At 41.6% G+C, this 13,873-nt stretch overlaps 1 protein-coding gene across 1 annotated transcript; it reads right to left on the bottom strand.

Moving 5' to 3' along the window:
* Window positions 1–6,179: 6,179 nt before the first annotated feature.
* On the bottom strand, window positions 6,180–13,873 carry LOC132583268 (vomeronasal type-2 receptor 26-like). The gene is made up of 6 exons (XM_060254933.1): window positions 13,869–13,873; window positions 12,977–13,268; window positions 11,498–12,382; window positions 9,270–9,497; window positions 8,508–8,634; window positions 6,180–7,081 (listed from the first exon to the last, which is right to left on the bottom strand). The coding sequence occupies exons 1-6, from the start codon at window positions 13,871–13,873 to the stop codon at window positions 6,180–6,182; spliced, it is 2,439 nt and encodes an 812-aa protein (XP_060110916.1).

The following is a 13,873-nucleotide window of genomic DNA, read 5'->3' as shown; positions in this document are numbered from 1 at the left end:
AATGGGCAATTAATGTAAATAAATAAATACAGATGGAAACCTGGGAATATTTGTGGAAGAATTCTATGAAACTTTCAACATGTCAAAGTATTAAAGAAAACTGTTTTAAAATGATGTATAGATGGTATATGACTCCTAAAAAATTAGCAAAGATGAATAACGAGATGCCAGACAGGTGTTGGAAATGTAAAAAGCATGAAGGTTCTTTCTACCATATGTGGTGGACTTGTGAAAGAGCAAAACAGTATTGGCAAATGATTCAACAAGAAATTTCTAGGATCTTGGGATATGAAGTAATGAAAGTTGCAGAGACTTTCCTACTGGGATTACAAATGGAAAAATTTCCAAAAGAAGATAGAACTTTAATCTGGTACTTGCTCTCAGCTGCTAGGACATTCTATGCGCAGTTCTGGAAGCAAGAAGAAATACCAGAGAAATGGGATTGGATTATAAAAGTTATGACATGGAGTCAAATGGACAAATTAACAAGAATATTAAGAGACTATGATTTAGAAGTTTTTTTAAGATGGAATGGGAAAAGTTTAGAAGATACGTAGAAAAAGAGTGGAAAATAAAAGGATATTGGACAATTTTTGATAATGATTAAGTTTTAAAAAGAAGAAGAATATAAGTTTTTGTTTTAATAGTTAAGGGTACCTATAAATATTTGCTTTTTAAGTAAATAACACTGGCGGGGGTCAAGTAACGGGGGGAGGGGTGGGTAGAAAGTAATATATGGGGTAGATAAAAGAAGTTTTTAAAGATGTAAAATATAGATTTATTACCATATGTTACCAATAAAATTGTTTTACCACAATACAATGAGGCTGATAGTATATTCAGGGTGGACAAAAGGGAATACTATTCTACACAGAGAGTGATTAAAATGTGGAATTCGCTCCTCTGTCTGCACCCTTGGTTCATCAAGGAGAGCAGTTCCTAGGCTGACCATGACCCACAACCTCCTCTTCTCCCTAAAGCAGCAACGATAAACTCTTCTTTTTCTTTTAGAACCCTAGGCAACCTCCTACTGCCATGGCCAGTTCATTGCCCAAGTAACCCCCAGACAGCTCCTTGGAGTGCTAACAGGTGGAGGATGCTGACAAAGGAGAAAGGTGACATGTGTGGCGTCCCTGTTGCCCTTTCCTCACCAGAGACCAGAGCTGCTGGTGTTAAGGGTCCAAAGCAAGAAGCAGAGACTTCTACACCCCACCTTGGATCTTGCCTGAGTAGTATAAGAGGACATTTACATTTTCCTCCCAGGTGACACTAGAAGATGTTTGCCCTTCTCTGCTGTCCATGCTGGCTCCATTTGAGGCGGGTTGCAGAGGAAGTGACTCTGCAGTCCGCCTCAGATGGAGAACTTGGGTAGGTGGCAGCAGAGAAGGCACACACTTCATGCCTGAGGAAATATCCTCGGTGTCAGAAACATCCCATGTTGAGGGAGGGATCAGCTCTTTCTCCCAGTCCTTCTCTCTAATTCCTCAGTAGCACCAGAGTAACATGGTGGCATGGCCAGATTTGATGGTTGGACATAAGATTCACAGCCAGTCTTGAAGGTTTGCATCATGGCAAAAACAAAACAGCCTGACTTAAATTGTTTGGTTGCATTTTATACTGCATAATGTCTATAGTGAGGTAACCCCCACATTCAGGATAATCACCCTTCTTTGTAGTTAAGCAAAAACATTCATAAGAACATAAAAAGAGCCCTGCTGGATCAGGCCAGAGGTCTATCTAATTCAACATCTTGCCTCACAGAGTGGACAGCCAGTTACACTGTCTGAAGAGCCAAGCCCTTCCCCTGATTTTGCCTCCTGGCACTAAGATTCAGAGGTTGACTGCCTCTGAATGTGGAGGTTCTTGCCCCTCACCCATACCAGTACAGAAAGCTCACTTTTGCTCAGCTTTTAGAGCCAGTGAACAACTATATGTATAGGTGCTCATAATGAACAATCACTTGGGATCTGATCTGAGGCGCCAGGGGTGGAGGAGAACCAGTCCTCAATGTGGTATAACTGGTATGGGAACTTCCCCTCTTCCCTGCATTTTTTTTCCAGTCGAATTTTTTTTTAAGCTTCTATGCAGAGCTGTATATGTTTTATCCATCCATGCTTTTTTTTTTTTTACTCTGCAGGTAAAATGGTTCTTTGGTGCAGAAATCTTAGTTTACATTTGTTCTAAAGCATTTTTCTAGTCCTTGTAATCACTGAGAAAAGCTGTTGGTTGTGTGCAGTACTTATTGAAGTCTTGGGGACCCAAGAATGGTCAGGGAGGGCTTCTCAAAGACCTGGGGCAGGGGGGTAGATGGCAATAACCCAACGGGGCCTGTGAGAAGTCTTGAGACCTCTTGTTTTGACAGGCAGAGCTAAACAACCATAATTTTTGTTGATGAGAGTCTAGCACTTGGAGTGCCCCGGCAACATTTTGAAATATATTGTACAGCAATATTTACAACTTTTCACCGTAAAAATCAGTGACCTAGAGCCCTGACCTTTTTAGGGTTTGCAGGTCAAATGCTGTTTGTCTCACAAATAGCAATATATAAGATAGATCTAATTAGAAGGGAGTTATCAAAACAGCTTGAAATTGAAAACCTCTAGCATGTTTGTTTTTAAATGGTGGGTGGGGGTAAGGCCTGAAAGAGAGAGAGAGAGATTAGTCCGTTTGCAAAGAGGGTGGAATAGAAAGCCAAAGTATGTTAATAAATAAAACAAAATTGCTCTGACATACTGCTGAACTAAAATCATTTAAATCATTAAAAACATGGCACATTTAGGATGTTCCTACACATGGCAGAAAATCCTATCTTTGCTTATATTTAAAAGTAATAATCTGCATTGCATATCTCTGTCACTTCTGTCTTGGACACTCGTCAGGACAGTTGCCTCAGTGCCCATAGGAAAACATCTGGTATTCATTTGGGGGGGCACCTGTCACTTTTTGATTGCTGCTTGATGAGGAAAGATATGTCCTATAGTTCAGATTGCAGTACTGCAGCTTTACCACTCTGCGCCAAGGGGCTCTCTACTGAAGTTGAACAGCACCATAAAATGTTTTAATTGTATTCCATCGTTTTTAAATTGCAATTGTAGATGTTTGAACTGATTGTTAGCTGCCCTGAGTCTGCTTGCGGAGAGGGCGGGGTAGAAATCTAAAGTAATAAATATACTTTGGTGGGCATCATAACGCCTATGGGCACCATATTGGGGACCCCGCCCTCCTCTGCGGCATCCAGGGGTGGAATTCTAGGAGGAGCTCCTTTGCATATTAGGCCACACACCTCTGATGTAGCCAATTCTCCTGGAGCTTACAGTAGGCCCTGTACTGAGAGCCCTGTAAGCTCTTCCCCATATGCCTAGGAGATCCCTTTTCTGCACTTCAATAGTATTCAATGTGATGCTTTATCCAGAAGACGGTACACCATAAGCACTGCGTCAAGATATGGGTCACGTGTGCTATTGCTTGTGTCTCCTTGGGGTGTACAGTTATGAGGTATTGGATAGGCTTGATAGGAAGGAAGAATGGTGGCTTTGTCCCTCAAAGACAATATAATTACCCACCAAAACAAGCTCTCCCTCTGGAGATATTCTGCTCCCAGGTGATTTCCACAGGTAACTGCTGTTTTCCTAGTTTAAAACAATTTATTGTAATATATTGTAGTAGCATATCTTCATTTGTCATTAAATGTTAATACACATATATCATATTTTCTCCATCCCACCCCCCACCCTTTGGTGACCCCCAACAGTGCATGCCCCCTTATCCAACGTCCCCATATTTTTATTTAATCTAATTTGTTATAAGGTAAATGTTTTGTCTATTATAAAATCTTTCTGCATACACACTCAAAGGTTATAATCCATTTTAGTAATATTTCTTCTTAGTCATTGGGGAAAGGAAAAAAGGTTGTAGTCCAATAATCATGTCTTTTAAACTGTAATCCATACATCGTTTCTTTAAATATTAACCATTGCCAAAGATCACAAAGTGTCCTTTAACGTTCCATTGTTTTTCAATATGTTTTTGAAACTTTCCCCAGTCGTTTTTAAATATCTCTAAATTTTGTTCTTTTAAGATTCTCGTAAGTTTGTCCATTTCACTCCAATGCATAACTTTCAAAGTCCATTCCCATACTTCTGGAATTTTGTCTTGTTTCCACATTTGCGCATATAATGTCCATGGAGCTGAAACCATATACAAAATTATTGTTCTATCTTGCTTTTGAAATTTTTCCATTTGTAATCCCAACAGGAAAGGATCTGGTGCTTTCTTAATATTATATCCCAAGACTTTTGAAATCTCCTGCTGAATCATTTGCTAACATTGCTTCGCCTTTTCACAAGACCACCACATATGGTAAAAAGATCCTTCATGGCATTTGCATTTCCAGCATCTGTCTGGCAACTGATTGTTCATTTTTGCCAGTTTCTAAGGTGCCATATACCACCTATATAACATTTTGAAGCAATTCTCCTTAATGTTATAACAAGTAGAAATTTTCATAGAGTTCTTCTATAGGTATTCCCACAACTCCATCTGTATTTCCTTATTTATATTTATCACCCATTTTATCATTTGTGATTTAACTACTTCATCTTCCGTAGACAATTTCAATAATTGTATGTCCTTGAAATCAGCTTTTCACTTTCTCCAAATAGCATCTTCTCCAGTTCTGTTTGTTCTTGTCTTATTCCCTAGTTCTTAATGTCCTGTTCAAGCAAACTCTTTATTTGTTGCAATTGAAACCAATTATATTTATGTTGTATTTCTTCTGCTGTTTTTAATTCCACCTTTTTTCCTTAGATCTTTAGAAACTGATTATAGGTTAGCCACTTCTCTTCTTTAATATCTGAATGCAATTTTATTACTTCTGTTGGTACGATCCAAAGCGGTTTCCTCTCATAACCATATATTTTATATTTTAACCAGGTATTTAACAGATTATTTCTGATATAGTGATGTGAGAAGAAACCATCCATCTTATTTTTCCCATAGTACATATAAGCATGCCATCCAAAGACATTTCCATGTCCTTCTATTGTCAATAACTTTCTATTTGATAATGTCACCCATTCCTTAATCCACACCAGGCAAACTGCATCATGATACAACTTTAGATTAAGCAGTTGGAATCCACCTCTTTCTTTTGCATCAGTCAGAATTTTCATTTTAATTCTTGGTTTTTTCCAAGCCCATACAAATTCTGAAAGTTTCCTTTGCCATCTAACAAATTGTTTATTGTCTTTCACTATTGGGATTGTTTGAAACAGGAACGTTAGTCTCGGTAAAACATTCATCTTAATTGCAGAGATTCTACCCAGCGTAGACGGGTTCAATTTGTTCATTTAATCATTCTACCCAGCGTAGACAGGTTCAGTTTGCTCCATCAATCTTGCGCCAAAGTTTTTCATAATTATTTTTATATAGATCAATATTTTTCATTGTTATTTCCACACCTAGATATTTTCTTTTGAAGTAATTTCACACTCTGTTAATCGCTGTAGTTCTTCCTGTTTGCTGTTTTTCATATTTTTACAATTTTTTTGATTTTCCTTTATTTATATAAAAACCTGCCAATTCTCCATATTCTTGTATCTTACGAAGCAGCAATGGTGTTACATGGGTGGGATTTTCATTTATAAACATCACGTCATCTGCAAATGCTCTGTATTTGTTAGAAAAACCTTTCATTTTTAGCCCCTCTATCTCTTTATCATCTTGGATTTGACTTAACATGTGGAATTCACTGCCACAGGAGGTGGTGGCGGCTACAAGCGTAGCCAGCTTCAAGAGGGGGTTAAATAAAAATATGGAGCAGAGGTCCATCAGTGGCTATTAGCCACTGTGTGTGTTCGTGTGTATATATAGCCACTGTGTGACACAGAGTGTTGGACTGGATGGGCCATTCGCCTTATTCAACATGCCTTCTCTTATGTTCTTATTATTATCAGAGTATATATTTTTTTATTTCCATTACTTCTCTCAGAAAGAGAGAGAGAGAGAGAGAGAGAGAGAGATTCAAATGTATAATTCTTCTGTTTGAAATGTAAACCTAGCCTAACTAAAGAATATCCGGAAATGGTTCATTGTTTTCATTCTCTCCACAAAACAAAAATTCCCTATTTGCATTTGATAAAAATATAACTGGAGAACAAGTGGATGGGTGACTAAAGAATTTAGTGTTTTTTCCTTATCAGCAGCTCTCTTGTGTTCAACTCAGGTCTAAGAAGAATGACATAGCATTTGGGCAAAAAGATACAGCCTAGCAAGCCAGCACTGGAAGCTAAGATGGAGAAGATCTCCACAGCCACCGTATCTTTTCCTTTCGTGCTCAGGTAGGTGGGTACAAAGGACAGCCAAACACTGCAAAAGACCAGCATGCTGAAGGTGATGAACTTGGCTTCGTTGAAACTGTCAGGCAACTTTCTGGCTATGAACGCTACAATGAAGCAGATGGTGGCAAGGAATCCAATGTAACCCAAGGCACAGTAAAACATGGTGACTGACCCTTCATTGCATTGCATGATGACTTCTCTACTCAGTGAATGCTTGTCGATATCTGGGAAGGGTGGAAAAGAACCAAGCCAAACAGCACAAATGGAAACTTGAACAAAGGAGCAAGAAATAACAATAAAATGTGCCAATTCTTTCCCCACCCATTTCTGAAAAAGGTTTCCTGGCTTGGATGCTATAAACACCACAATGACAGTCACGGTTTTTGCCAGAACAGAAGAAACAGCAACGGAGAAGATGATGGCAAAAGTCACTTGTCGGAGGAGGCAGGTCACCTTGTCAGGCTGCTCGATGAAGAGCAAGGAGCAGAGGAAAGAAAGGAAAATGGAGACTAGCAGAATGTAGGTGAGGGTCCGATTGTTGGCTTTAACGATGGGAGTGTCCCGGTATTTTATAAAGGACAGAATCACCAGAGCTGTTATCAGAGACAGGAGAAGAGCAAAAAAGGCTAAAGCAATGCTCATCGGCTCATGAAATGAAAGAAAGTTTGGGATCTTGGGAAGGCAGTGGTTTTGTTCCTGGTTTGGATAATGACCTTCAGAGCAAGGGATGCAATAATCCATGTCTGAAAGGAGAAGAAAACCTACTGAGGCACTTTGATTCTACAAGAAGAGGTTTTTGTAAGATAGTAGCTAATATTTTCTCCTCAGTCCATGATGAAAACAGTTTTATAAACCTGTCCTAACATTGAAAAAAAGTAAGAAGCAATAACACCATTTGCACCTGCCGGGGTATACCGAGATGAACGCAGAAATCCTATTGTGGTTGAAGAACTTTTGTTGTTCCTGCTGATCCTTCTCAATTTCCTCACCAGACAGCCTCTGTCCTTCAAACAGAACTAAGCCATACTGCTGTTCAGGAATTCTGTTACTTTTAAATCTAAATTCCCATAACTTCACAAAATCTCTGGAAACAAATGGAGAAATACACAGGAATATTCAACACCAGTAAGTGTAAGGAGTGGTAAGCTGCAGTACTGCAGTCCAAGCTCTGCTCATGACCTGAGTTTGATTCTGGTGGAAAGTGGGTTCAGGGAGCCGGCTCAAGGTTGACTCAGCCTTCCATCCTTTTGAATTGGTTAAATGAGTACCCAGCTTGCTTAGGGGTAAAGTGTAAATGACTGGGGAAGGCAACGACAAACCACCCCATTAAAAAATCTGCCATGATGATGTTGTGAAAGCAACGTCACACCAGAGTCAGAAATTACTGGTGCTTGCACAGGGGAAAGACTGTGCATAGTATAGAACTTCACTTAATTTTGTCCTTATAAAAAGGACTGTGCATACTGTATGACTTCACCTTATGCACAATTCACTGCTTTAAGTGGTTGTTTATGTTTCCTTTCACACTATCTGCCCCGGGGCTGTAACTAGCCGCCTTTTCCCCACGGCAAACAGAAACTGGTTTTTAGAGGATCTTGTTTGCTGCGGCGAAGCAAGTTGCAGCCCTGGGGCAGATAGTGTGAAATCCAACAGAACCCCCGCTGAGAAGACGAGTGTGAGAGCGGCATAAGGCTGGTGGGAAATCAGTCATGGAATATGCTGCCTGTTGATGTAGAGATGGCCACAGACTTTGGCAGCTTTAATAGGGAATCAGATTCATGGAAGATGGCCTGTCAGTGGCTGCTGACCGTGTTGACTAAAGGGAACCTCCACATCCAGAGGCAGCAAACCTCTGAATCTCAGAGCCAGGAGACAACGTCAAGGGAAGGCTTTGGCCTCTATACCCTGTTGTTGGCCATCCAGATGAACGGGTTGGCTAATATTGAGGAAGGATGCTGGAGTTGACAGACTGCTGGTCTGATCCAGTAGGGCTCTACTTCTGTTAAACATTCTTAATGTATAATGACAAAATGGCCAATTTAAGTCTTTTTTGATAATTCCTCAAAGAGTAAATGTTTCAAATTCCCACACTTCGAGTAATGAAACATTTGGGGAATCTTCAAGTGGGGTTTAGATAAAAGGAGGAATTTTTCCCAGAGCATCTCCTACCTTCTTTGTCTGACATTTTCCCTTCTGGACACAGATCACAATCGTAGCAGCAGAACTTCTTCCCTTCCTTCTTTCTCTTGCTGTAACCAAGTTTGCAGTTCTCATTACACAGGGAGGAAGGAGGCACCTGTCCTTGAAGAAAGCAAGAATTTAGGACAAAGTAGGAGTCTAGTAGCACCCTTAAGATCAACAAAGTTTTATTCAGAATGTAAGGTTTCGTATGCATAATACCCTTAACTCACCAGCTATATGTATTTCAGCTCACTGTACCCCATCTCCTCGTCTGAAGAAGTATACACGCATACGGAAGCTTCCATTCTGAATAAAACTTTGTTGGTCTTAAAGGTGCTACTGAACTCCTACTTTGTTCTACTGCTTCAGACCACCACAGCTGCCCACCTGGATCTTAAAACTGAGAAGCTATCATGAGTACTTTGTCTCAGAATTACTCTACAAGTTGTCAATGAAATGGAAGTGTGATATGTGGGATCTCCAAGATGGCTCATAGTGTGTGAGGAATGCAGATTATCCAAAATATGATTACATATGGCATTTTTGTTGAGCTTATTGATTTGATTTGATTTGATTTATATCCCGCCCTCCCCACACAGGATGCTGATTTAGAGAGAGCTGATTTAGCAAATGTCATGGATTAAAAACATCATGGAATCCATTTGTTCCCCTTAACCCTTCTCCTTACCCATTTCATTAAACGATGAAGGGTTTTGTATTTGTTTGAGAAACACTGAGATGGTTTCTCACCTGTGGAAGGTGCCTATTCCACTTAATCTCATCCTGATCAATTATCACTCGTTGACTACGGGGAACCTGAGGATCCAGCCTCCCGATCTTGACTCTGACATAGGACTTATTTGGAAAAGCGATCATGTTGGTAATATCGAATCCACCTTTCAATTCTCCATGTTCATTGAAGGCCACTTCATCTCCAGCGCTGTTGTTGAAAGCAATTTTCTGAAGAAGGGTGTGGAGCTTGGTGGAAAGAGAAGGAGCATTTAAGGGCATGGACTGAATTGGATGGGTTGGAGTGTGCTCACCAATACTTCTCAGTGTGAAACAGAGTTTTAGATTACTTTCTTCTAGGAGAGAAGTTATTTATGAATGCAACTAATTTGTTCTTTTGCCCATGAAAATAAACTTCCATTGCCAGACACAAGACAAAGGAAAGAAGAAGAAGAGGACTGCAGGTTTATACCCCGTCCTTCTCTCTGAATCAGAGACACAGAGCGGCTTACAAACTCCTCTATCTTCTCCCCCAACAACAGACATCCTGTGAGGTGGGTGGAGCTCAGAGGGCTCTCACAGCAGCTGCCCTTTCAAGGACAACTTCTGCAAGAGCTATGGCTGACCCAAGGTCATTCCAGCAGCTGCAAGTGGAGGAGTGGGGAATCAAATCCGGTTCTCCCAGATAAGAGTCCGTGCACTTAGCTGCTACACCAAACTGGCTCTCAGCAGGCTTCAAGGTGTTCCTTGAATGAATGCTGCTGAGAGAGCTTCCAAAAACATCCATTTTGGTTTTGCTGCATCTAAACTGGCAAAAAGGAAGTGTCCGTAGCTCAGAGCTGAGCATTTGCCAGGCATGCAGAAGGTTCCAGAGACAATCTCCAGCACTTCCCTTTAAAAGGCAGGGCAGTAAGTGATGTGAAAGGTGATGTGAAGAGAGTCAATTTGATCTAGCGGTTAAGTGTGCGGACTCTTATCTGGGAGAACTGGGTTTGATTCCCCAATTGCAGCTGCTGGAATGGCCTTGGGTCAGCCATAGCTCTGGCCGAGGTTGTCCTTGAATGGGCAGCTGCTGGGACAGCCCTCTCAGCCCCACCCACCTCACAGGGTGTCTGTTGTGTGGGAGAAGATATAGGAGATTTTGAGCCACTGTGAGTCTCTGATTCAGAGAGAAGGGCGGGGTATAAATCTGCAGTCTTCTTCTTCTTCCTCTGCTGGACACTCTGGAGAGCTGCAGCTAGTCTCAGTACACCTTGATCCAGGGCCGGATTAACAAATAGGCCGAATAGGGGCTGGCCTATGGATCCCCATGCCTTCATTGGCCCTGGGCCAGCTTCCCCCCCCCGCTTGCATCTCTCCCAGCCTGCACGCACAGCCAGCAACTGAGCTGCTCTTGGCTCAACTTGCCTGGTAGTGCATCCTTCTCATATGCACAAGGACTTATCCGTGGCACATCCAGCTAAATAGAACAAGTAGTATTCTCACAATTTTTTTTGCTTAATTTCACATTTTTTTTAAAAAAAAATTAAAATAAAAAAACTGTGGATTAAAAATGTAAATAGTTTCAAGTTTCTTCATTTTTCCTACAATTCTGTTTTTTAATTTTTTTTTTGGGGGGGAGGGCTAGCAGCAGCTCACCTAGGGCACCAAAACCCCTCGCACCAGCCCTGCTCAAATGGGCAGGGAGAAAAGATTAAAGATCCCATTTCCCCACTCCTGCCAACATATTGAACCCCAAACATGGCAGAGGACTAGTGTTCCCACTAAGCTAAGTTAGGGTGAACCAGCTCACAGTTTTTTAGCCTCTGGCTCACACATTTTTGTCTTAGCTCAGGGAACACGGCCCCAGAGCAAACTAACTGGTGCAGTAGAAGTCAAAGAAGACTGCAGATTTATATCCCGGCGTTTTCTCTAAATCAGAGTCTCAGAGCAGCTTACAATCTCATTTATCTTCTTCCCCCACAACAGACACCCTGTGAGGTGGGTGGGGCTCAGAGAGCTCTCCCAGAAGCTGCCCTTTCAAGGACAGCTCTGCAAGACCTACAGGCCATTCCAGCAGCTGCAAGTGGAGGAGTGGGGAATCAAACCCGGTTCTCACTGATAAGAGTCCACACACTTAACCACTACACAAAACTGGCTCATAGCTTTAATGCCAGTAGCTCACGAAGCAGAGTTTTTGCTCACAAGACTCCACAGCTTAGAGGGAGCATGGCAGAGGACTCTCTTTTTCCCCAACGAAGAAGAATTACCTTCCAAGGTGGCACATCCAAAGAAGCCAAGCTGCCTCCAGTCTCCATTGCTCTGTGGTTGATTCTAGATGAGCCCAAGATGTGTAGGGCATGCGCAAGGGCATAGACGGCATTATATATACCGTAGCTGTGGCTGGTCATCCTCATTTCAAAAAAAGGTGCCGGGACAGTCTCCAGCTTCTCCTCTTCGGTGCATGTCTTACCAGAGTGTTCTGGGTTAACAGAACCTGGGAATGCACAGTCGAACACTTGCTCCCAGAAGTCCTTGATGAAGCCATCCCCCTTTGCCTGGGAAGGTTTTAGAAGTTGAAGAAATCTATGGAAGCCTCGGATGGGCTTGGAATGAATTGAGAAGGAAAGAGCACCATGGAATATCTCTATATCAAACGCCTTTTGAAAAGGGGTGAGTGCAAAATCCATCTGGGCGGTTGTAATCCACACTTTTCCTGTAGAGGTCCTCTCCCCGTAGTCAGTCCCTGTGATATTCATCAGCATCGTGGGCATGAAGATAACTGTCATCAGCCAAAGAAATGCTCCAGTTCCTCCATAGACGATGATTGCATTGGCTTCGCTGTCCAAGAACTTTGCATTACTACTGTCTAGATATTTGTTCAGAACGAGTATGTCATCCCAGGGGAGCTGTCCTGTAGCCTTTTCTGTGAAGGCTGCACAGATTCCATTCCTGGAAAGCATCGGCTCTAAAGTCTGCAAGAAACGATCTCCCCTTTCATCATCCAGAGTGATGAGCCCAACCCATCTCCACCTGAAATGCAGAAGTAAGTGGACAATCCCCTCATACTGAAGGGCTTCCTTGGGGAACATGCGGTAAAAAGATGACCGACTGGTTGGGACATCCACATCCGATTCAAAGGAGCCAAATGACAGCTAGGAAGGAAACAAAAAGTCATGTTATAGAGCAGGGGTTGCCAACGGTAGCTCTCCAGATGTTTTTTGCCTACAACTTCCATCAGCCCTAGCCATTGGCCATGCTGGCTGGGGCTGATGGGAGTTGTAGGCAAAAAGCATATGGAGAGCTACTGTTGGCCACCCCTGTTATAGAGGGATAATCAGACTAGACTCTATTCATTACCTTCTTCTTTAAAAGACATTTAAATGTTACTCCAGATCTTATACTATCTCCAATGTAAATGGTATAAAATACAGCTCTGCTTTCCAGACTGTTCCACAGGTTCTTTGTCTGCATATTTCAGCCTTCTACTAGTATAATTGTTTGTAATTATTTTATTTTATTTAGAAACATTTATTAGCCATCTTTTCAACTTGAATATTCAACACGCATCCTTTGGAGTCCTTTCTGACAATTGACATTTCAAGATCCGTATCACGCCCAAATCCCCTGTGTAGAATTGGCCCCTTATTTATTTATTCTTTGCAATACTTGATAATAGATCAGCAAAGGTGATTAAACTACACGTGAGATTCGTGAAAGTCCAAATAGTCCCAGTTCTCTGATCGTACCTGTGGGATCTTGTAAAGACTTAAGAGAGTCGCCATGTCTGATGTGGTTTCAGAACTATAGCCCCCAATTATGCCAGCCATTTTTTTCTGGTAGCCACATTTGTAGTTTGGGACAAGTTCAGCTGTGGTGAAGAGCAGGTCCAGGGTGGGTCTGTAAATCCATTTTGAATCATACGTGGAGTCATGGATGTGGAACCCAAGAGTAATGTTGGGCAAGATGGTGGGGTCCTCATTGATCTCAAAGATGGCAAACACCAAGGCCAGGACATGCTGGTAGAACTTTGTTTTCAGGCTACAAAGACAATCAGTTATTGTTTAAGAAGAGAATGCTTCAATGCACAGCATCTGGATTGGTCACAGCATTGTGTCTGAGAACATCACTAGGTCCCAGCTGAATCAGAGCAATGACCCATCCGATTCACTATTCATTTCCCATAGTATAATGCTCTTGGGAAACCTGCAAGCTGGACATGGAGCCATCTGCCAGTGACTGATGTTCAAATGGATACTGGAGGTTCCTTTTAGTTACCAAAACAAATAGCCCTTGATAGATCTATGGATTTGTCTAATTCCCTTTAGGATGCACAATCCAGGAGCCTTCAGCAGAGATTTTATGTCTGTTCTACCTATACTGCTAAAATAAATAAAGTTTAGTGATTCTGAATTCTGCTGTTGTGAACAGTGGGGAAGACACTCTTGTTCTGCTTTCCCCAAACTCTCTCTTCCCCCAAAATCTCTCTCTCACATCTTCTTTTATATGCTTTTTGGCTTATATACAGGAGATATTTAACCTGAGGGACAAAAATGTTTGCCCACTGATGCCGCGGTTGCTTCAGTCTGTACTGATAAATATCACAAGCCTCTTGTGTCTTACAAATATTTTTGCATATACGTCAT

Source organism: Heteronotia binoei, chromosome 15, assembly GCF_032191835.1.
Source record: "Heteronotia binoei isolate CCM8104 ecotype False Entrance Well chromosome 15, APGP_CSIRO_Hbin_v1, whole genome shotgun sequence".
In the NCBI taxonomy this organism is placed as follows: Eukaryota; Metazoa; Chordata; class Lepidosauria; order Squamata; family Gekkonidae; genus Heteronotia; species Heteronotia binoei.
Note: the sequence above shows the minus strand (reverse complement) of the source record. Positions and strands in the feature narration are given on the sequence as shown.